Source organism: Hyaena hyaena, unplaced genomic scaffold (assembly GCF_003009895.1).
Source record: "Hyaena hyaena isolate Hyena2069 unplaced genomic scaffold, ASM300989v1 scaffold_333, whole genome shotgun sequence".
In the NCBI taxonomy this organism is placed as follows: Eukaryota; Metazoa; Chordata; class Mammalia; order Carnivora; family Hyaenidae; genus Hyaena; species Hyaena hyaena.
In genome coordinates, this window is record NW_024080963.1 from 84,210 (window position 1) to 106,914 (window position 22,705).

At 39.6% G+C, this 22,705-nt stretch overlaps 1 protein-coding gene across 1 annotated transcript in view; it reads left to right on the top strand.

Annotated features, from left to right (window-relative positions):
* Positions 1-3,634: 3,634 nt before the first annotated feature.
* RNF150 (ring finger protein 150) overlaps positions 3,635-22,705 on the top strand; it is a gene marked incomplete at its 5' end in the record, with an annotated part of 97,821 nt that continues 78,750 nt past the window's right edge. The window contains one exon of the mRNA XM_039249159.1: positions 3,635-3,885. Within this exon, the coding sequence (XP_039105090.1) occupies positions 3,635-3,885 (251 nt within the window). The remainder of the gene's footprint in view (positions 3,886-22,705) is intronic.

Consider the following 22,705-nt stretch of genomic DNA (forward strand, 5'->3'; position numbering starts at 1 on the left):
TGGTTAAACAGCCTGATTCTGAATTTATAAGTAAAGGACTTTCTGGTTATTAATCCTCTTTTAGCTTTCTGAACTTTTGCTCTGATCCCTTACTATCTGTGTATACCAAAGGAGATCATGGCAATTGAGCACTCTCCTGGGAAAGGAAGCACTAAAAATACAGAGCACTCCTTGCTGTTTGTCTGGCCGCCAGGTCGTATGTGTGCCGGTCACACATTGTCCCACAGGACTGAAGAGCTTTTCCAGAATACACAATACTTATATAACAGTGATCACTCAGTTGTATACAGTGCCTTTGGGAGGGAAATGAAGGGTTGGCTGACATAATTTCACAAAAAGCCGCACTCAGTATTAGAATGATTAGGTGTTACAATAAATACAGAACCACCCAAATAGTAGTGTCTCTGTAGATAATAACCCCATAAAATCTGCTACTTGTTAACTTCTCTTCCCTGAGTCTCTGGGCCTCCCATGTGTCCTAGATTAGATACTTAGGGCTGCATGTAACTCTGATCTCACTCAGGCTTTCAGTGCCTTCTCACCCCTGCTTCTCTCCCTCCCTCACACATACCCCCCCAAAAGCAATTACACTACCGTATACCTGGGGAGAATCCGCTGGCTCCTCCCTGACAATACAGCTGCACATTTCAAAATAAAGCACAGATCGGGGAGTTACGTGATTACTCACATTGGTACACATGTCTCATTTGAACATATGAGACCTTATAGTAGTTTTCGCCCTGGATTATGTGCATTGATGAGATAACTCGTCCAGATCCACTTCATTGTACTGTTTTGGGATGTCCTAAGTACCTAAATTCTTAATGACTATTGCTACTGGGAGAAATGCATTCCCTTTTTACCATGCACAATAAGTCATAGCCTAAAGCTCATAGGGAAATATCCAAAATCCTGTCTATTTTTTTTAACCATTATCGGCCCTAGAAAGATGAATAAAGTTGAGGTCTAAATGAATAGAACTGCCTCACTGACATTTTCACTGTTTCTCTTTACAAGTGGTTACCTCTATCTTGAAGGTACACCAGGGGTACAAGCACAGGCACTGTTAACTAAGCACTTACATTTAAAATAAACACTTTAAAATAGTTAATTATACTTTACCCCGCAGGACGAGAAAATGTTCTCTTAGGTCTCTAAAACTGGATGATGATGTAATTTAAAACTTTGTGGATACCTAAAATTTGGTTGCCTGTTTTTAAAATGCTGAGCTGGGGTTTGACTCTTCATTCTTAAGCTCTATGGTCTGTTAAGTATAAGCAGGTAATAAGACAGTTGTATGGAGGAGTTAGTGAAGACAGAGTTAGGCCACCAGATAATAGATATGTTAAAAACTACACAACTAAAGCAGCCTGATGCAAGTTCAGCAAAAGACAGGTCAACCTTACTGTGAAGTCCAAAAATAGATCCGAACAGACCTGAGCATTTAAGGGAAAAATAAACTGCATCCTGTCTCTTCTCTGCCTGTCACATTATAAGAGCTCAGTAAATATTGTTACTAAGTCACATTCAGGTTGTTTAAGATTTAAATGTAAAAAATCGTGTTTTGAGAAGCCATTTTCAATCAGTATGTCTATCATTTTGAGTGGGGAAGCAGTTTCTAAGCAGAGAATCAAAAGTGGAACCCATAAAGGAATATATTAATGAAATTTAACTGCTAAAAAATGTAAAACCTATCATGGTGAGCATAGCATAATTGAATTGTCAGATCACTATGGTGCACATCTGAAACTAATACAGAACTAGATGTCAACTATACTTCAATAAAAATAGATAATTAAAAGGACTGAAATAGGAATAAAAATGTAGAATTTGTACATGTTTGAGCATATACAGACTCATAAACAACCCCAAGATCCCATCTTCAGAAATCAAATTCTACAGTCTTGAATAGACATGCTTTAAACATATAAGTACGGAAGTAAATTAAGTGAAAAATTATAATTATACCACTACTTAAATACCTGTAAGAGAGCTACAGCACTGGAATGAGCCTCACCACGCCAGATTAGTCCAGTATACACAAAAGATCGTATTTCTGTAGAGACAAAACCCATCAGCAGCCCTAATCCCTCATAAAACCTCAGACCACAGGCAGCCATTAGCCAAAGTAAACATGAAAAGAGAAGGAGCATCAGAATTGTCAGTAATATTCTGCAAAGTTGAAATTCAAGCCATTGGCTTCAGTAATTCCCAGAAATAATAGCCAAATCTAAATACCGTGTGGGTTTATGATTTGTACAGTTGGACCAATACAATGGTTTTAGGAATTTTTAAAAATATATAATTCATGTAGCACACACAGATACCTTTGTATGTAGTTAGCTTTCAAAATATTTATTCCATGAAATACCATCAAGGAATTTAATATTGAAAACTTGCCTAGAGATCAAGGTCAAGTGAAAGCCCTAAGTAGCCTCTAAGAGCTTGTTACACTCTGAGCAAGTATAATCTGGTAGTTCTGGTAGCTGACTGACCTCTGCACGTGAACAAGGCCAGCTTTAAGCAGCTATAGCAGTGTTTAATTTTGCCCTGAATCTACAGTGTCCTAATTGCAAAATTGCACCTTTTGATTTGTAGTGACCCCAGAGGATGATGGACTATGTCCATATAGAAGTGGGGCTCTTGAAGAACTTTATGAGCATAAATTGGGGTGATTCCTGAGAACCTACCCTTGTGAAATTGAAATTAATATTCTAGTTCAAGTATCAGCCACAGTGACGTGTTGAGTTGGTCATTTTGGAGTTGAAACCATATCCTTACTAAAGACTCACTGTAGAGTCCCCAGAACTTCTCAGCAAGAGGCTGTCCCACTCACAATGTCATAAAGAAAAGGGACAATGACCCAGGTAACTTACCTCCCCAAAATTGTCACTTTTGCTTCAAACTGTACCGTAATGGATATTGTGGTAGAAAGGGTATTTGACAGTTGAGGTAAAACGATTTGGAAATTATCTGTACAGCCTCCACCATCCCTTTGCTTGGTGTGAGGAAACGCAAGCTGTTTACACTGAATTAGGTAAAATAAGCAGAAAATAGTTCCAAGACCATGATTTTATGTTTACAGATCATTAGAACTTGAAAGAAACCCTTTTGGGGTTACTGTGGGTACTCAGCATAGGAGAAAATTGCCTTAGAAATGATAGAGAATTGAGTATTTCTGGTGCTGTGAGGGGGAAAGGGAGTATACAGACAGGTAGCATAGAACTGAGCATTTTACCCTTTTACTATGGAGTGGCAGGTGCCCTTCCCCTGCTCAGTGTCTGTGAAAAGCCACAGAGAACTGCAAACTGGGCTAAGTGGGAAGGGTCCACCTTTACCAGACCAGGGTCAGAACCTTAGAGAGCCAGAGAGTAGCATGATCAGGACCTCATGGTACGAAAGTCATGAGTTCAGTTTAGGTTCTTTTCTCCTATATAAGACAGCAGCCTCCCAAGGTAGCTGAAGGAGATTGAGAATTTGGCTCCATTTCCAGCTATTAGATCTGGCACAGAATTATCAAAAGTAGTCATTATTTGGCTACATCTTACCTTGTCTAGACAGTTCACTATGATTTTCTCCCTCTCTCTCTCATCCCCTTATTCTTACTGTCTCTCTCTTGCCTCTGTCACAACAGGTGTTGAAGACATCGTGGCAATAATGATTCCTGAACCAAAAGGGAAGGAGATAGTAAGCCTTCTGGAAAGGAACATCACCGTGACCATGTACATCACCATCGGAACCCGGAACTTGCAGAAATACGTGAGCCGCACTTCGGTTGTGTTTGTCTCCATCTCCTTCATTGTTCTGATGATCATATCCCTCGCGTGGCTGGTCTTCTACTATATCCAGAGGTTTCGATATGCAAATGCCAGGGACAGGAACCAGGTGAGTAGCAAAAAATTTTTTTAATGAAAAATACTTTTTTAATGAAAAAGTAATGCATATTATTATATAAACTTTGGAAAGCACAGAAAGTACCAAGACAGAAACAAAAGAACCTATTATCCCCCACTCAACATAAACACTGTTACCATTTGCCATATTGTTTTTCAGATCTTTCCCAAATACACATGTTTTGATCTTTACTATTATTGTTCTGTAATATTGAGATGCTTTCTCCCACATTCCTCTTGCTCATTTTTTTTTTTTTGACATTTATTTAGGCACATAATAAAGGTAGAAAGAGGAATGAGCTGAGATTGTACTCATAGTGGCAACGTTGTGTGGGGAAAGCCAGGATTTCCTTCTGGAAGGTGATATATTTATACTAAATATATAAATAAATAAGATATATTTAGTATAAATGCAAAGGTATAAAATGGTATGAAGTTAAGAGTAATTGCCTTCCTTGTCTGTCCCTCAATTATCCAGTCATCTTCCTGGAATACCTTCTCTTCCAGGGATATTTCACGTGCTTACAAACACACACACATTTTTAAACAATTGATAGCACACTTTACTCTGTACCCTTATTTCTCACTTCTTGGAAACTAGTCATCGCCACACTCAGTACAAGATGCTTTCCCATTTTTAATGACTGTATAACATTTCATTTTCTGCATATTTCACATGTATCAAACCAGCTCTGTTAAAAAAAAGTATGTGTGACACAAAGCACATTTGTGAGTATACCTCTAAAGTAAATTTTGGAAGTTTAACAGCTAGGATGATGGTATATGTATATTAAACTATGATCAATATTGCCCAAAGTCTGCCAAAAAGGTTGAAAGAATTTTTGTGTTAACCAATGATAAACGAATACTGTTTAATACTAATATAAACATTAGTATAGTACTCTTTATACTAACATATGCAATAATATACTAATAACACTGTTTTCCCATATCCTTGGCAAAAGAATGTTAGACCTTTTTGTTGTATGCAATTTGATAAGTTAAAAATGTTATCCCATTTTTCTTATCACAAATAATGTTGAACATCTTTTGAAGCAAAATAGAAAAAGTGAAATATTTTTCTCTGATACATGCTTATGTTATCTGAGCACTTTTCAGTTAAGTTTGTTGGTCATTTTCTTACTTATCTGTGTAAGTCAAAGAAATTGAAGAGAAGAGTATTAGTCATAGGAGTTAACCAACATAAAACTGACAGTTTTATCCTCCCAGTTTGTCATTGCCTTTGATTTATCTGTGGTGCTTTTTGCCATGAAGGAATTTGGGGGTTTTACATAACTGAACTTACCTTTTTATGTAGCTCCTGAGTTTTGTGTAATAAGATCTTCTACAGCCCAAGACTATAGAAAAACATTCTCTAATTTTCACCCACTACTTTTTATTTCAGTTTTATGATTAAGTCATTAATCTACAGAGAACTTATCTCAGCGTAAAGAACTAAGTAGAGGGCCAACATTGTTTCATTCCAGATGGCCTACCTACTAGATTTTATGACAGGTATTTATTCAATAATTAATCTTCCTCCCCCTCATATGCAGTATCCCCATTCAGCATATATTAAATACTCTTATGTATTAAGTTCTATTTCTGTGCCCTCTAAACTGTACCATAATCTGTCTGTTCATCCTCCGAGACCAGACTATTTTGAGTACTTTAGCACTATAATATTTAGCACTGTAATAGCACTATAAGAATATTGAGCACAGAATCTTTCTTTATTTTTCTACCTTCACTTCTTATGTCTATTTTTATATAAATTTAGAATCACTATTATCTTTTTTATTTTTTTAATGTTTTATTTATTTCTGAGAGAGAGAGAGACAGCATGAGCAGGGGAGGGTCAGAGAGAGAGGCAGACACAGAATCTGAAACAGGCTCCAGGCTCTAAGCTAGCTGTCAGCACAGAGCCTGACGGGAGGCTCGAACCCACGAACTGTGAGATCATGATCTGAACTGAAGTCGGATGCTTAACAGACTGAGCTACCCAGGCGCCCCATATTGTTATCTTTTTTAAGTTTACAGAATAATTTATAACCTTGTGATGTTGAATCTTTCTAAGTATCATATGTGTTTGCCCTTTATTCAATGATTCTTTTTTGTCTCCTACTAGCATTTCTAAATATTCTTATTTAATCTTGCACGTTTTCTTATATTTATTCCTTAGTATTTAATAATTGTGTTGCTATTATAAATGAAGTATTTTTCCTATATAAATCATTTTTAAATTATTATAACATGCCTTATTATTACCTTAATAATGGTAATATTTTATAGTACTATATGCAGACATGTTCTAAGAGTTCTCTATATATTTTCATACATAATTGTCTTAACAACCCTTAATAATAATAAGGATTTTATCATTTTAATCAAGAAGCAAGTTTAATTGTAACAAATGCCTTTTCAACAGCTATCGTCTGAGTTTTCTCTCTTGATCTGTTAGTAGGAGTGTATTTCATTAATGGATTTATCGATATCAAACCATCCTGAATCTTCAGGCATGCTATTCTAACATATGCTAGGTTGTATTTGTATTTTATTTATTTTTACCCTGGTATTCATATGTGAAATTCATCCATAGTTTACATTTCTATCATTTTCAGGTAATGGTTATACTGGCTTTTTTGAGAAATTTGAAAATTTTCCTCCATTTTTTGCAGTCTAGAGCCACAATGTCCAACACAGTAGACACTAGCCATGTGTGACCATTTAAATTTAAATTAGTTGTAATAAAATAAAATTTAAAATTCTGTTTCTCAGTTACACTAGCTACATTTTGAGTGTCCTATAAGTGTACTGCCATTTGGTAGCCATTCCTATCATCATGGAAAGTACCATAGGAGAGCCCAGCTCAAAGGCATTTTAAATAGCAGTGGAACTGGCTGATTCTTTTTAAAAAATATTTTTAATGTTTATTTATTTATTTTGAGAGGGAGTAAGAAAGAGGGAGTAAGAAAGCATGAGTGGAGGAAAGACAGAGAAAGAGGGTGGGAAAGAATTCCAAACAGGCTCTGTGCTGCACGAGCCTCTCACTCACTGCTCTCTAACTCACGAATCGTGAGATCATGACCTGAGCAGAAATTAAGAGTCGGATACTAAACCAACTGAGTCACCTAGATGCCCCTTCAATTAGCTGATCCTTCAAGTATTAGTAGAAAATTTCCTCATGGCAGTAAGGTCTGGGTTATTGTTTAAAAGGACAACTCTTTGACTTTTCCTATTTTATGGCAATTGATTTGTTTAAATTTTCAACAGCTTCTGGAACAATTTCTAAAAATAGTATTACTGCATCTTTTCTGATTCTCAAAATGATACATGCTCAATCTAATAAATTGTGCCATTCAAAAAACACTAAAAGAGAAGACAAATCACCCATTACCCATTGGAATTGTTAACCACTGAGTACATTACTTTTCAGGTTTTGTAACCACCTAAATATATATTCAGTAAATTGTGATTATATACGTGTCTATGCATGAGACACAAATACACATGTAAGATTTGTATTCTGTTTTTTAATTAACTGGTGAACATTTTCCCTTGTCATGAAATAATCTTTAAAACATGATTTTTAGTAGTTATATAGTAGTCCAGTTCCACCACTTACCAAACATGGGCTAGATTCTTTTTTTTTTTTTTTTAAATTTTTGTAATGCTCATTTTTTTCCCCCAAGATCTTTTATTTATTTATTTATTTATTTTTACAAATAGTTTATTGTCAAATTAGTTTCCACATAACACTCAGTGCTCATCCCCACGAGTGTCCTCCTCCATGCCCATCCCCCCCTCCCCCCCACATCCATCAGTCCTCAGTTTTTGTCAGCATTCAAGAGTCTCTCATGGTTTGCCTCTCTCCCTTTCCCCCACCATTTCTGCCCTTCTTCTCCCCCTTGTTCCTCCGTCAAGTTCTTCCTGATCCTCCTATACGTGCAAACATATGATATTTGTCCTTCTCTGCCTGACTTATTTCGCTCAGCATAACACCCTCAAGGTCCATCCATGTTGCTACACATGGCCAGATTTCATTGTTTCTCATTGCCATGTAGTAAAACATGGGCTAGATTCTTAATCTCTTCATGCTTTGGTTTTCTAAACTAAATGAGAATATACCTTCCTCTTATGGTTATGGGCTAATGTATATTTTTTAAAGCCTCTGAACATGAAGCTAATGACTTCTTAAGCTCTCACTTTTTTTTAATGTTTTTTTATTTATTTCTAGGAGAGAGAGAGAGAGAGAGACAGCGTGAGCAGGGGAGGGTCAGAGAGAGAGGCAGTCACAGACTTGAAACAGGCTCCAGGCTCTGAGCTGGCAGTCAGCACAGAGCCCGATGCGGGGCTCGAACCCACGAACCGCGAGATCATGACCTAAGCGAAAGTCGAACGCTTAACCGACTAAGCCACCCAGGCGCCCCTTAAGCTCTCACTTTAATGGTATCCATTATTACTATCATATAGATTCCTTGATGACTACTTATAAATCTAACTTTACCACTTTTATTGAATATTCTGGAATTTAAATGGACATGTACTATCAGACAGAAGGCAATGAAAATAGACAAAGAACTAATATATTTGGTTTCACTGGTCACCAAAGTTTACATATTAAGAAACTAAACCTATGTAAGTCATTTATTGCTAAGACACCTTGCTAATTTGATGATAATGAATGAAAATGGTAACCCTATATTTTTGAGTCTGTGCATAGTCCAAGCCGTCATTAGGCAATTCAGTCAACGAGGAGATTTTAAGCTTGAATCTGTTAGGTCATTAATTATTTCAATCACTAATCTGCTTTGTGCAGGTAAATGTTGTTTGCATGTCTCTAGCATATGAATACTCTGTGATTTAGGTGAAAAGTTAATGGGAAGTGGATGGTGTGGAAGTGGCTCATAGGGTTTAAGCTTCTACTCTGCTCCAATTTTATTAACTTTCCTTAAATTGTAAGATAACACCCTCAGGGTCACTCCGTGACTTGGGATCATGTTAAAAGTTAGCACTGTTCCCTGATCAAAATAGGCACTATACTTTGGTCCTTTGATGGATGGAATAAGAACATATAATTTCCTTCAGAAAAAGATTTCTCCTCTGATGGACAGTGCCCCATTCTATTCAAGAGAAAGCTTCAGCTATGCAAGCTATAGCTATAATAAGCCTCAGGTTAACTTAAGTCATTTATTTTTATTAAAACAGTACTGGCCCTTCAGAACAATCGACTCTCAGGTTAGATGTAGGCTCACAGCCTAAAATGGAATATCCAAGGCCTTAATGTTGCACTGGTGAAGTATTCAACCATTCAGGTATGTGCAAGAGAGACTGATTGAATTAGGCAGGTGAGTGAGCACTTCAGTTTCTGCTTGGCTTTGTGCGGATTACAGCTGAAGAAAAGTCACCATCATCTTACATGATCACTAGCCCACATGTGTGCTGAATGTGGAGAAGATCACTTCAATGCCATTTCCCACGGAGTAAGATTTTCTAGATATTCTCTATATTAGTAGCCTCACACCAAGCTCTTTTAGGTAGTGACATGGAGAATAAAGGTACAACTGAAACTGAAGGGAGAGATTTGGCGGGTGTGCTGAGTCTCCTAAAACAATTACACCAAGATAAATCTAGTGCCGGGTAATCATTAAAGACAACAGCTTTGGAGTCCGACAGGTCTGGATTCAAATCTGTACTCTGGTGGGTGATTCCTAGTTGTGTGACTTGACACAGGTTAGGTACTTTGCCTTTCTAGCCTATACTTCCTCACATGTAAAGTGAGACTGATCTCCTATCAGCTGCATCCAAGGGGAATTGAGTAACAAAATACGTGTGACATATTAGATAGTTGTTAGCTAGATCACCTTTAATACATAAGGCAGTTCTTAGAAAATAGGACCCACCCCAATTTATTTTTTTTTTTTTAATTTTTTTTTTAATGTTTTTTTTATTTATTTCTAGGAGAGAGAGAGAGACAGCGTGAGCAGGGGAGGGTCAGAGAGAGAGGGAGACACAGACTCTGAAACAGGCTCCAGGCTCTGAGCTGGCAGTCAGCACAGAGCCCGACGCGGGGCTCGAACCCACGAACCGCGAGATCACGACCCAAGCGAAAGTCGGACGCTTAACCGACTAAGCCACCCAGGCGCCCCGGACCCACCCCAATTTAAATAGCTCAATTCTTTTTTGTTTTGTTTTGTTTTATTGTGAGAGAGAGAGCGCCTACATGTGAGCAGGGTGGAGGGGCAAAGGGAGAGAGAGAGAGAGAAAGAGTGAGAGAATCTCAATCACGCTCCATGCTCAGCTCAGAGCCAAAGGTGGGGCTCGATCCCATGCCCCGGGGATCATAACCTGAGCTGAAATCAAAAGTTGGACACTCAACCAACTAAGCCACGCCACCACCCTAAACAAATGAATAAATAAACAAACAAGCAAACAGCTCAATTCTTATATAATTCACAAAGAGTTAAATCTAGATGGGGTTTTTTAACTCAGCTGACACACTTTGAAATGAAATGGGATCTTTTTTCTATCTTTTCTCCAGAGTTATGGGAAAAGGAAAGCATATAAATAGACTACAGGGAAAGAATCTGGCTTTCTTGGAGACTAATTCCCCATGTAGCAGTGGTTTTTAATTTACAGTAATAGTGTATGCACACAGTTTTAGAAAAACCAACCAAACAAAAGGGTGTGTATTTAAAAGTAAATTTCTTCCCACCTCAAAGTCTCTTTATCAACTTCCCTTCCTCTAGCTCTCCCCAGAGGCATAAACTCTTAACACTTCCCATTCTAGGCTTCTAGAAGCTTCTGTGCTATATGTAAGAAAAGTTGTTTTCCACATTATAGACAAGGGCTCTGCCCTCACATAGTTTGCATTGTAATTCTGTCAGATGCAATACACATGAAAACAGATGGAAACCCACTCAGAAGCTAGTGCAGTAGTCAGATGGCAGGTGATGGATTTGGACCAGAGTGAGCAAGAAGTCAGAAGGAATCTGATTAGGATCATATTTTTAAATGCTATGGATTAAATATAGAATATAAAGAATATATCCTTTTATATAGTATATCCCCCATATAATATATCCTTTTATATATATATATATAGTTTATACCTGTTGTACCAGCCTAATTATTAATAACTCCCCATTTTCCTCTCAAAAGTGACAGTTTGGATAGTAAATTACATGTTTACTGTATGTGTGAGAGAAAGAGAAGAGTCAAGGAAGCAGTTTTCACAGCATGAACCAAAATGGGAAAGACAGGAGAAGAGAGCCTGAGGAGCTGAGAACTCAGAATTTCAGTTTGCAGATGTTAAATTTGAGAAGCCTATTATATGTACTAGGTATCTTTTTTCAATTTTTTAATGTTTTATTTATTTTTGAGAGAGAGAGACAGAGCACGAGCAGGGGAGAGGCAGAGAGAGGGAGACACAGAATCTGAAGCAGGCTCCAGGCTCTGAGCTGTCAGCGCAAAGCCCAGTGGAGGGCTTGAACCCATGAACTGTGAGACCATGATGGAGACGATGGAGCCACCCAGGCGCCCCTGTATCTACCAGGTATCTAACACAGATGCCAGGTATTTCAATATGCAAATCTGGAGGTCAGGAGAGAAGAAGAGCTAGAGATAGACATACAGGCACCGTCAGTACATAGATGCCATTTAAGAAGCCAGGACAGGAAGATCTCCCTTGGAGAGTGAGCATCCAGGAGAAGAGGTCTAAAGACGACTTGATGTCTGCTAATGTGGCCTCATGCCCCACTCTCTTTCCCTCTGTCATATTATTTTATGTATTTGTTTTCTTTCCGGTCATATCAATATTGGAATCCATTCCCTCCTTGTCTCACACCTCACTTACCCCGTGCATGCAGGCACCCGGAGGGAGGGCAGCAAGGAGGCTGGTTTGCAGAGACCAGCCCCAACCTCACGCTCCACCTGGACCCACTGCCCCTCTGCTTAGGGTCCACTGGTCTGCAGGATTCTTTTTACACTCACGATGCTTTTCTTTCGTACAGTCCTGTCATCTTTCTTCCAGGCCGGTGTCCTTTGGGGACCCTGGTCTATCGACCCGCTTCCCTGTACCTTAGTACAAGCTCCAATTATTTCCACAGAGCTGAAGGAAGTGGCCAGACCTCTGATTCCCATTTCTGAACAAGCCCTGGGATGTGGAAGGGCCTGTGGTGCATCCCATACAGGATGCAGGTTGTCGCGGAGCACACACAGCACTTTGAGGGGCCTGCTTTTCACGTCGCAGTCTAGCCCACTGGAGCCTCATCTCTGATGAATCCTAGAATAGTCTGTTGCCACAATCAGACTTAAACCCAGACATAAATGTGACTCCCCAGGCAGCTTAGGCAAGGCCCTGAAGTAGTCAGAGCTGGGATGTCTGTTAGGAGCTGGGACCACTTAACAATAAATAGGGTTTGGTTGTTCCAAGTGCTTTCTTTACATTGATATACCTCTTCTTAACTCTATGATGAAGGCACTGTATGCAGAACCCCATTCTACAGGTGAGGAAACAGAGAAGATAAGCAGTTGCCCAAGGACACACGGGTTGGCAGTCTTAAAGCTGAGATCTTTAACATCTTTGAAATGCTCCATCCTGAGAACATCTTGGATGCCCGCTGGTCCAAGCCCAGCAGTCTGGTCTCCTCCTGGAGATGCCATTCTTTTCTATATGCCACTTAGAGAATATGTACCACAAAATTGCCCGCTATTGTTGATTATCATTATAGATGCAGTTTCTGTCAGGACTTGTGCAAAAAAGGTGTATCCCGTTTTGTGCAGGACCCAAAGATGAGAATGACGGGAGGGCTGCTTTTATTTCTAGATTTTTCCCCAGGGAATGTGAGGAATCCCTAAGAACCCCTGATAATTCACATTTCTCCAGGTTCATTCCTATCTCTCTGGCAGCTTAACAGTGCACCTGGCAAACATACACTTTACACATCCCATGTGTGAAAGGAACTCCCTGATATTAAGAACGTTTGGAACATGTGTGGCAAATTCAAAAAGTGAATTTCTTTGATACAGAATATGTTCCTATGATGAGCAGAAGTGCCACAAAAGATGTTAAGATGATACTTGATCTGAGGAAGGCAGGCGGTCCACAGAGGAGATCATTGTAAGCAAAGCAAACAATCAGAAGTGATTTTTTTACCTGCAAATTTAGGAAAAAACAAACCTGCTAAAACCCAACCCTGGGGAAGCTAGCGTGTAAAGGGCTCCGTACATATGACTGGGGGCTTCAGAAATTGGTATCATTCTTCTTGAGAATAGTTTAGCAGTCTTGATTCAATTTGCTTTATTATGCTTAAATCTAGTTTTTGAATAAGTGGTATATTCTCATGGTTCAAAACGCAAGGAGTATAAAAAGGATTTGCACTCAAAATTCTCCTTCCTACCCTTCTCCTCCTCCAGAAACCCAGGTACCTCCATGGAAGCACACATGGTAGTGATTTCTGGTGCAAACACTCCACGATATGTTTATGAACACACAAAAATATGTATGTGTTCTTTTCATTCTTTCTTCCACAAAGTGTAGCATGTTATAATTTGAAATGTGGATTTCTTTGCATCTTGGAGATTTTCCCATACCGTTTCATCAAAGTTTCATCAAAAGCTTCTTCTTTCATTTTGTAGCAGAATATTAATCCATTACACGGTGTTATGGGTTGTATCATGCCCCTTTGAAAATTCATATGTTGAAGTCGTAACCCTGAGTATCTCAGAATGTGACTTACTTGGAAATTGGGTCACTGTAGGCACCATTATTTAAGATGAGGTCATTTTGGAATAGGTTGGGATCCTAACCCAATATGACTGGTGTCCTTATAAAGAGGGAACCTTTGGACACAGACACGCATACAGGGAGAACTCTGTTTGGAGATGAAGGCAGAGACAGGATGGTACGTATACAAGCCAAGGAATGCCAAAGATTGCCAGCAAACCACTAGAAGCTAAGCACAAAGCGTGGAACAGATTCTCCCTCACAAGGAACAATCCCTGTGGATACCTTGATCTTGGACTTCTAGCCTCCAAAACTCTGAGACAATAAATTTCTGTTGATTAAGCCAAAAATAAAAGTAAATAGGGTTTGAATCCAACTGTGATTTGGGAGCAAAGTAACAGAGGGGTAGGCAGGGTGGGATCATGAGGCAGGAGGACCTTCCAATGCAGTAAATGCACAGGAGCATTTGAAGTCAGGAACCCATCTGAATCATAAAGGTAGAAACAGTGATTGTGGCCTCCAGGCAAAGATAGTAGGCCCAGGAGAGGAAGCTGAGGGAAGGGCGCTGAGGTGAGGAGACCTTTTCTGTCACATATGCATCTGTGGGAGCAGCGGGCCGCTGGTGAAGGCACCTGGATGGCGTGGGAAGACGTGATGCAAGCCACCACCTGCTTATCAGAGACAGAAAGGTCCTATAATGATTAGGAAAAACATTTCACTGGCCACTTGACACATATCTGGGTGACTTTGAAAAACTGTGATGTATCTCTCTTTCTCTCCTCACGTCTTCATGATGCCTCTGGATGAGTACCTTAAGAAAATAGCCCGTTGATGTCAGCAGGGTGGACTTCTCCATGTATAGCGTGGACACCTCTCCCTCTGAGAACCCCCCAGTCCCAGAAAGCTGTGGACAGGAAACCACAGTGGTAAGAACTGGGAGGAAGAGACACCTGGCCATAATTCTACTCATGCAGTTGAGAATGCTTGACCATCAGTCCCCAGAAATGTAGTTTTTAGAACTTAAAGGACATTAGATATAATGAATGTGAGAGAGAGAAAAATGCGAAGTGATTTTTTTTTCATGGAGACACAACCAGGTTGGTGATTTCAAGTCAGAGGAGTTTCCACAAGACCAGGCTGCCTCCACAGACAATATTGAGATACTGAGGAGACCTGACACGCGGGCAGGGTGCCAGCCCTGTCTCTGTCACAGCAGTGAACGCGAGGACTCCTCACCTTTCTGCTACTTGAATTTTGGCCCTTTTTGGCATTAGAAGTAAGAACTCATTAAGTCCTTTAAAAAAAATTTTTTTAAACTTAGAGAGTGTGTGCATGCATAAGTGGGGAAGAGGGAGAGGAAGAGAGGGAGAGAGAGAGAATAAGAACCTTAAGCAGGATCCATGCTCAACACAGAGCCAGCTGTGGGGCTTGATCCTATGTCCTGGGATCATGACCTGAGCTGAAATCAAGAGTCAGATGCTCAACCAACTAAGCCACCTAGGCACTCTGATTGAGTCCTTTCTACTATGTAGTTTTAGATTCCTTACCTCAGGGGGCTTCACAGAGTGTGCTAAGAATTCATCTTCATTCTACCGATCTAATAACATCCCAACTAGTAGCTTCTTTTTGAACTTTGAGGCAGGAGGGCTGGATGGCTGACAGACCCCTGATCCTGAATACCATTGTGCACTATGGGCAGTTTCTCCACCCCACCAGGAGGCTAAGGAGCCTTGTGTCCCTCATTTCCCAAATGTGCCACTTCTGCTACCTTTTACTAATTCTTACCTGCTTTTAGAAACCCCACAGGAAGGCAAAGCAAACCAGCAAGCAGTATTCCTGCCAGGGCTGTGGCAGCTGAGCCTGCCTTCTGGTGAGGCTCTGGCACATGGTCTCACTGTCTGATAAGACACCCCATCTCAGACACAGGTAATGGATCTGTGTCCTGAAAGCCACAGGACTCCCAGTGGATGGCGGTTATTTCAAATACAGGCAGATAAGATAAACTAAGTAAGGTTCTTGCTATTATTCACAAGCAGTATTGTCTTTGAGGTGAATCCAAGGAAACCAGACCTGTTTTGTTTGATTTGAGGCCTCGTAATGCCATTCAAACAAGTTTTCTTGCAAGAATTACCATCCTCTGTGGATACCTTTTCCTATTATTTGCATACAATGGCCCATGTCCCTTTGATTTCATTTGCACAGTTCATGCTGAAGTTATGTTATTTTTAAATTTTTTTTTTAAATTTCTGACAGAGAGAGAGAGAGAGAGCAGGGGAGGGTCAAAGAGAGAGAAGGAGACACAGAATCTGAAGCAAGCTCCAGGCTCTGAGCTGTCAGCACAGAGCATGACGCGAGGCTCAAACCCACGAACCGTGTGATCATGACCTGAGCCAAAGTCGGATACTTAACCGACTGAGCCACCCAGGAAACCCTAAAGTTATGTTAGAACAAGACAAATATTGAATATAAAACAAATTTGGATTTTACAGGGAGAGAAAAGGGGAAAGAGATACGCTGAGTGTCAGGCAGCAGAGGAAGGTCTACAGGTAAAGATGCTTCTGTCTCCCAAAGAAAAAGGACGTAAAATGGTCCCTGATGTGCTCTGTAGAAAGTGCAGAGCCCTAGGGGGGGCCAGAAATGCAAAGGGTACATTGTATCCATGGAGTATTTAGTGAAGTATTTAGCCTTGACTTTGCCTTTTTTAAAAAGACAATTCAGGTCCAGAAGCATCTTTGAGTCCCAGTTCTGCTCTTCATGGATGAAAATCCTGAGCTGGTAAAGCTGAAAATAGCATTACTAACTTGCCTACTTTTACTATAAGGGAAACTAAGGCCTATAATATGTAGGTGACCTGGCTGATATCACACAGTTAACTTAGCGACAAATAAGACTGAAAATCAGATCTTCTAACTTTCCAGCCATTGCCTTCTCCTCTACAACACCTTCCACAAAAAATAACCGTGATGTCTTAATGTCATGTTGTGTGTACACAAACAGCCTTAAGTCACTGCTCCATAAGGCCACTATGGCCAATAGAATAGTCTAATTCCCTATCCATTTTTCTAGATTTATGGATGGCGCTCCACATTATAGAAACTGGACCGGCTGTGCAAAGATTTCTGTCCTATCAACCAGGCCTGGAATGATCATTAGTATGCATTAGGGCAAGGGAGGAAGTGTCTGAGTCACCTGTGACCACGTGGGGTTCTGGACAGTTGGGACCAACTCTGTTTATGCTTACAGTGTCCTTCCTTCACCTAGAACATAAGAACAGTTAGTTATTTTTTTCCACTTGGTGGCAGTGATCATGATAATAATCTTGATTATAAAATACAGCAGTCAGGTAAAGGGGCAAACAGGATACAGAATTATCCAGTCACATGAAACAGAAGAACATAAACTTGATCTTCATGCTCTGCTTTGGCATCCTTATTCCCAGTTTTATTTTGTTTTTTTTTTATCATCTTCACTGCATTTCTGTGTATAACAGAGAGGGGAACATGAAGGACGCATCTTATTTTTCTCAGTTTCTTAAATATTTAGGAGATAACTATAAGTTATAACTGTAAGTATTGGGTTGAATTGGAGTCCGTCACTTACCATCTTTGTTGGCATCTATCGAGGACTTCCTTCTGTTAATTAAGAGTTCTGTATTTATTTTCCATAAAACTGTTTATCTTCACTGTTGTCAAGGAACCAGTTATCTTGGTAAATATTTTTTTTATGTCTGTTTCAGTCACATTGGTGGATATATATATCCAGTTACCAAGATGGTCCCACTCTTGACAGTCTTTAGTGAAGAGTATGATTTGGGTCTAGCTGGGCTAGAGAAAATCCATAGGAGCACCTTGGAAAAGAGAGAGGAAGCCCTTCTTGAAAGAGAAGACCTGTACTAATGTAAGGTGGCTCCTCAGTCTTCTTTTAGCATCATCTCACTCTGCATTTCTGAGAACCACAAAGGAAAGCATCTGTTTTGTGATAGACTTCTGGTTCCAACCCCTCAAGTCTCTATTCAGGCTGCATTCAAGATTCAGTCTGAGCAGGGCCTAAAGTTTTCCCTCTCATTTATACTTGGTGCATTAAAAAAAAAAAACCAAAGACAGAGGAACCAAATACAAAAGCAACTGCTTTGTTTGAGCCATATTATTAAGAATGTTGATGTTTTACCCATTACCTCGTTAGTTTTGTCTTTTTGGAAATCTAATAATAATAGTTTGAAAGCTGTTGAAAGTGAGACAGTGTTTTCTTGAATTCAGAACTCAATATTTGTGTGTGTGTGATTTTCATATCACTTAAGAAGAAACACAGACGTGCACATACTAACAAAGTTTGACTGCGTGGAAGTGGTCATAGCATTTTTAAAACTTTATGGTGATTTTTCCATTATTTTGTTAATCTGTTTTATGAATCTAGCACTACATGGTTGCACGATTGTCATACATATCTCAGAAGGTGATTTTTCTGTGACCTCCAGGAATCAGGAGCATGCCATCCCCCACTGCTGGGACAGACTTTTATATCTTCCCTCAGTCTCTGCCCAAATGCTGTCCTTTTCCTCCTCAAAAGAAGTATATGTGTATTTTCTCTCAATGACATACAGAATGAGGCTTGACTCAGGGAACTCCACAGGAAAGAGAAAAGAAAAGGAATGTCATTATACCATTTCTCAGAATAATTACAGAAAACCTGTTTTCCTGCCTTTTGTGAAGCATTTCATATCTTGGGGCTTCCAGGGAGGAAGGACTCATAGACCTGATGTTTAAGAGGACCTGATTATTTTCTTTTATTACTCTCATTTCTCCATCTGTTAATTCTGCTACTTCGGGAATCCCATCTCCCAAATGACTTTATCCTCCACTGATCTCCTTTAACCTCATCAGCCCTCGGCCATCAGAATGCCAGAAGTGGAATTCATCTCATTCCTTAACCATTACCTCTTCTGTTAGCCATAATCTCTGATTCCTTAATGTCCACATACTTCACATTTCCTGAATAGACACTTTTCTTAAAAAAATAAAGGCAGCTTGCATTTCCTTTAAAAGGGCATGGAAATGGCTTTTTCTGGAAGAGAGAAAGGGGATGTTTTTTAAAGACACCTCATCTTTATTCAGATATAGCCAAAAATAAAGTTAAGTGCATGGCCAAAATTTAAAGTAGTCTTTGAACTTACCTTGTGTGCTCACATTTAAGAAAGGCATATTTCATTTGCTAAAGAATTGTTTTAGAGGTCTGGAGGAGAAGATGGCAGCAGAGTAGAAGGATCCTACGCTTGCCTCATCCCACAAATACCTATTTGATAAGATACTTATCAAATCATCCTGAATACCCCAGAAATCAATCTGAAGACTGGCAGGACAAACTTCACAACTAAAGGTAGAGAAAAAGCCACATTGAAGTAGGCATGAAGTGTGGAGACGTGGTTTGGGGGAGAAAGATTTTGGCCACCAGAGTAGGGAGGGAGCCATTGTCAAAGAGAAGGGTGAAAGACAGACTAACATACGGGGACACATGGAAAAACAAATCCCCATAGCAATTAGCCAGGAAAACAAGGCCCAAATTTCATGAGCTCTTGCAACCAGTGAGGCTTAAAGCCTGGAGATTTAAAGGTCAGCGGGCTCGGCTCTGGGAGAGCTTGGAGGACATTGGGGCTGCTATTGAAGAAAAGGCAGAGCAAACAGCCTGAGAACATACAGCATGGAAACTGATCTGAGGGGGGCCTGGGGCACAGAGCAGGGAGGTTACCTCATCTTGGAGAAAGTCACAGAGAGGCAACGTTCAAGGAAAGAGCCCTCCAGGAAGAAAGGAATACTAGTGGGCAACACCGTCCCCCAGCATAAATAATGGTCACCTGCAGAAAGCAATACAGCCTAGACCCTGGCTATTGCTTACACCAAGCCCCACCCCACTGTGCACTGGTGGAACTGCTCTTCTCAATCACAATTGTCTCAGTCCCAATGCTTCAGGGCCCCTCTCCCAGAAGACTGGCCCAAACCCTGGCCAATACCATGTCTCCTAAACTGGGAGTTGTGCAAAGCTTTCATTTCTATGGCGGTGATGACAAGTCTCATTTCAAAAGCAAACCAGAGCACACATCGTTAAAATGTGCCCCATTCAGGCCAGATACCAACACTGCACACAACAGGGAAAGAGAGCCTCTGCAGACAATTGGACCAAAGGATAAAGTGGCCAGGACACAACAGCCAAGTGCACACAGTACACATGGGAGACACTCTTGGAAGCGCCAGGCCCTAAGGAATGGGACATAACACTGCAGGGCACTACAGGACCTCTTCTTCATAAAGCCATTACCCTCAAGAATAGGAGACATAGCTGACTTTCCTAACACAGAGGAAAAGGCACAGAGACTTAGATAAAATAAGAAGACAGAGGAATTTGTCCCAAATGCAAGAATAGGACAAGGCCACAGCTAGAGATCTATGTGAAACGGATGTAAGTGACATGCATGATAGAGAATTTAAAGCAATATCCTAAGGATATTGGACTTGAGAAAAAAGTGGAGGACAACAGTGAGACCATTAATACAGAGATAATAAATAACCTACCAGAGATAAAGGGCTCAATAAACAAAATGAGAAACATGCTTGATGGAGTGAACAGCAGGCTGGAAGAAGCAGAGGAATGAATTAATGGCCTAGAAGACAGAGTTTATGGAAAGTAATTAAGCTGAACAAAAGAAAAAAGAATTAGGCCAAATGAAAATAGATAACTCAATGACTCCCCGAAACATAATGACATTCATATTATAGGAATACCATAAAAAGAAGAGAGAGAAAAGGGGGCAGAGAATTTATTTGAGGAAATAGTACCTGAAAACTTTCCTAATCCGGGGAAGGGGATATCCAAATCCAGGAAGCACAGAGAACTGCCAACAACAAAGGCAGATTCACACCAAGGCATATTGTTATTAAAATGCAAAATATAGTGGTAAAGAAAACATAATAAAAGCAGCAAGACAAAAGAAGACCGTCACATACAAAGGAAACCCTATAAGGTTATCAGGGTATTTTCCAGAAGAAACCTTCCAAGCCAGAGAGAAATGAGTGGAGTGATATATTCAAAGTGCTCAATGGGAAAAACTTGCAGCCAAGAATACTCTACCAAGTAAGGCCATCATTCAGAGTAGAAGGAAAGACAAAGAATTTCCCAAATAAAAACTAAAGGAGATTATGACCACGAAACCAGCCCTGCAGGACATATTAAAAGGGACTCATTGAGTGGAAAGGAAAGACCCATACAGACCATATAGAATTCAAAATGTACTAAAGACCTAAATGTGAAACTTGAAATCATAAAAATATTAGAATAAAGCATAGATAGTAACTTCTCTGATATCAGCCTTGCCAACTTTTTTCTAGATACGTCCCCTGAGGCAGGGGAAACAAAAAATAAAACCTATTGGGAACTACATTAAAGTAAAAAGCTTTTGCACACTGAAAGAAATAATCAATGAAACTAAAAAGCAATCTACAGAATGGGAGAAGATGTTTGCAAATGATATATTTGATAAAGGGTTAATATCAAAATTATGTAAAGAACTTATAAAACCTAACACCCATAAAACAATCCAACTTAAAAATGAGCATAAGAGGGGTGTCTGGATGGCCTCAGTAGGTTAAGCATCCTTCTCTTGATTTCATCTCAGGTCATGATCTCACAGTCCATGAGGTCAAGCCCTGCTATTGGGCTCTGTGCTATTAGCACAGAGCCTGCTTGGGATTTTCTCTCTCTCCTTCTCTCTTTGCCCCTCTCCCATATGCATGAATGCTCTCTCTCAAAATAAATAAAAAACATTTTTAAAAAAAATGGCAGAAGACAGGGGTGATAGGCATGGAGGAGGGCACTTGTTGGGATGAGCACTAGGTGTTATATGGAAACCAACTTGACAATAAACTATTTAAGAAAAAAATGGCAGAATACATGAACAAATATTTCTTCAGAAAAGACATACAGATGGCCAACAGACACATGAAGAAATGCTCATCATCACTGATCATCCAGGAAATGCAAATTGAAATTACAATGAGGTCATTACCTCACATCTGTCAGAATGGCTACAATCAAAAAGGCAGGAAACAACAGATGTTGGTGAGGATGTGGAGAAAAAGGAACCCTTGTGCACTGTCGGTGGGAATGCAGACTCGATGCAACCACTGTGGAAAACAGTCTGGAGGTTCTTCAATAAGTTAAAAATAGAACTATGCCACAATCTTAGTAATCATACCACTAGCATTTATCCAAATAATACAAAAGCACTAGTTCAAAAGGATACATGCACTGCTATGTTTATAGCAGCATTATTTAAATAGCCAAGATATGGAAGCAGCACAAGTGTCCATCGAGAATAATGAAAATGTGGCGTGTATATATACAATGGAATATTACTCAGCCATATAAAAGGAAATCTTGCCATTTGCAATGACATGATAGAGCTAGAGAGTATTATATTAAGTGAAATAAATCAGTCAGAGAAAGACAAATACCATATGATTTCACTCATTTGTGGAGTTTAAAAAACAAAATAAATGAGCAAAGGAAAAAAGGAGAGATAGAGAGGGACAAAGCAAGTAACAGCCTCTTAACCATAAAGAACAAACTGTTGGTTACCAGAGGGGTGGTGAGTGGGGGATGGGTGCAATAGGTGATGGGGATTAAGAGGTGCACTTGTGATGAGCACTGGGTGATTAAAATAAAAACTTTTTTAAAAAACAACATTCCTTTTGGGTTGTGTCAAAAGAAGTAACTATTATATAATGAAGTAACAGACTGTAAGAGACAGTTAAGATGGAAAAAAAATTAATATTGTGTGTGTAAATCAGCAAAAGCCACATTATAGACTTTCTAATAAAAGGACATGGCTGGCTTTGTATTTTTATAGATATCCTTCTTCAGAACTATATAAAGTGTCTCAAAAATTATTTTAGGAACTTGTAATGAACCATTTCCTCTCTTTCTTAAAGCAGTAATATTATACTATACTTATGAAGGTTGCTCTCCCACTGGATTGGTAATTTTAAAAATAGATTATAAATTCCATGAGAATAGAGGTTATGCCCTATATTTCACC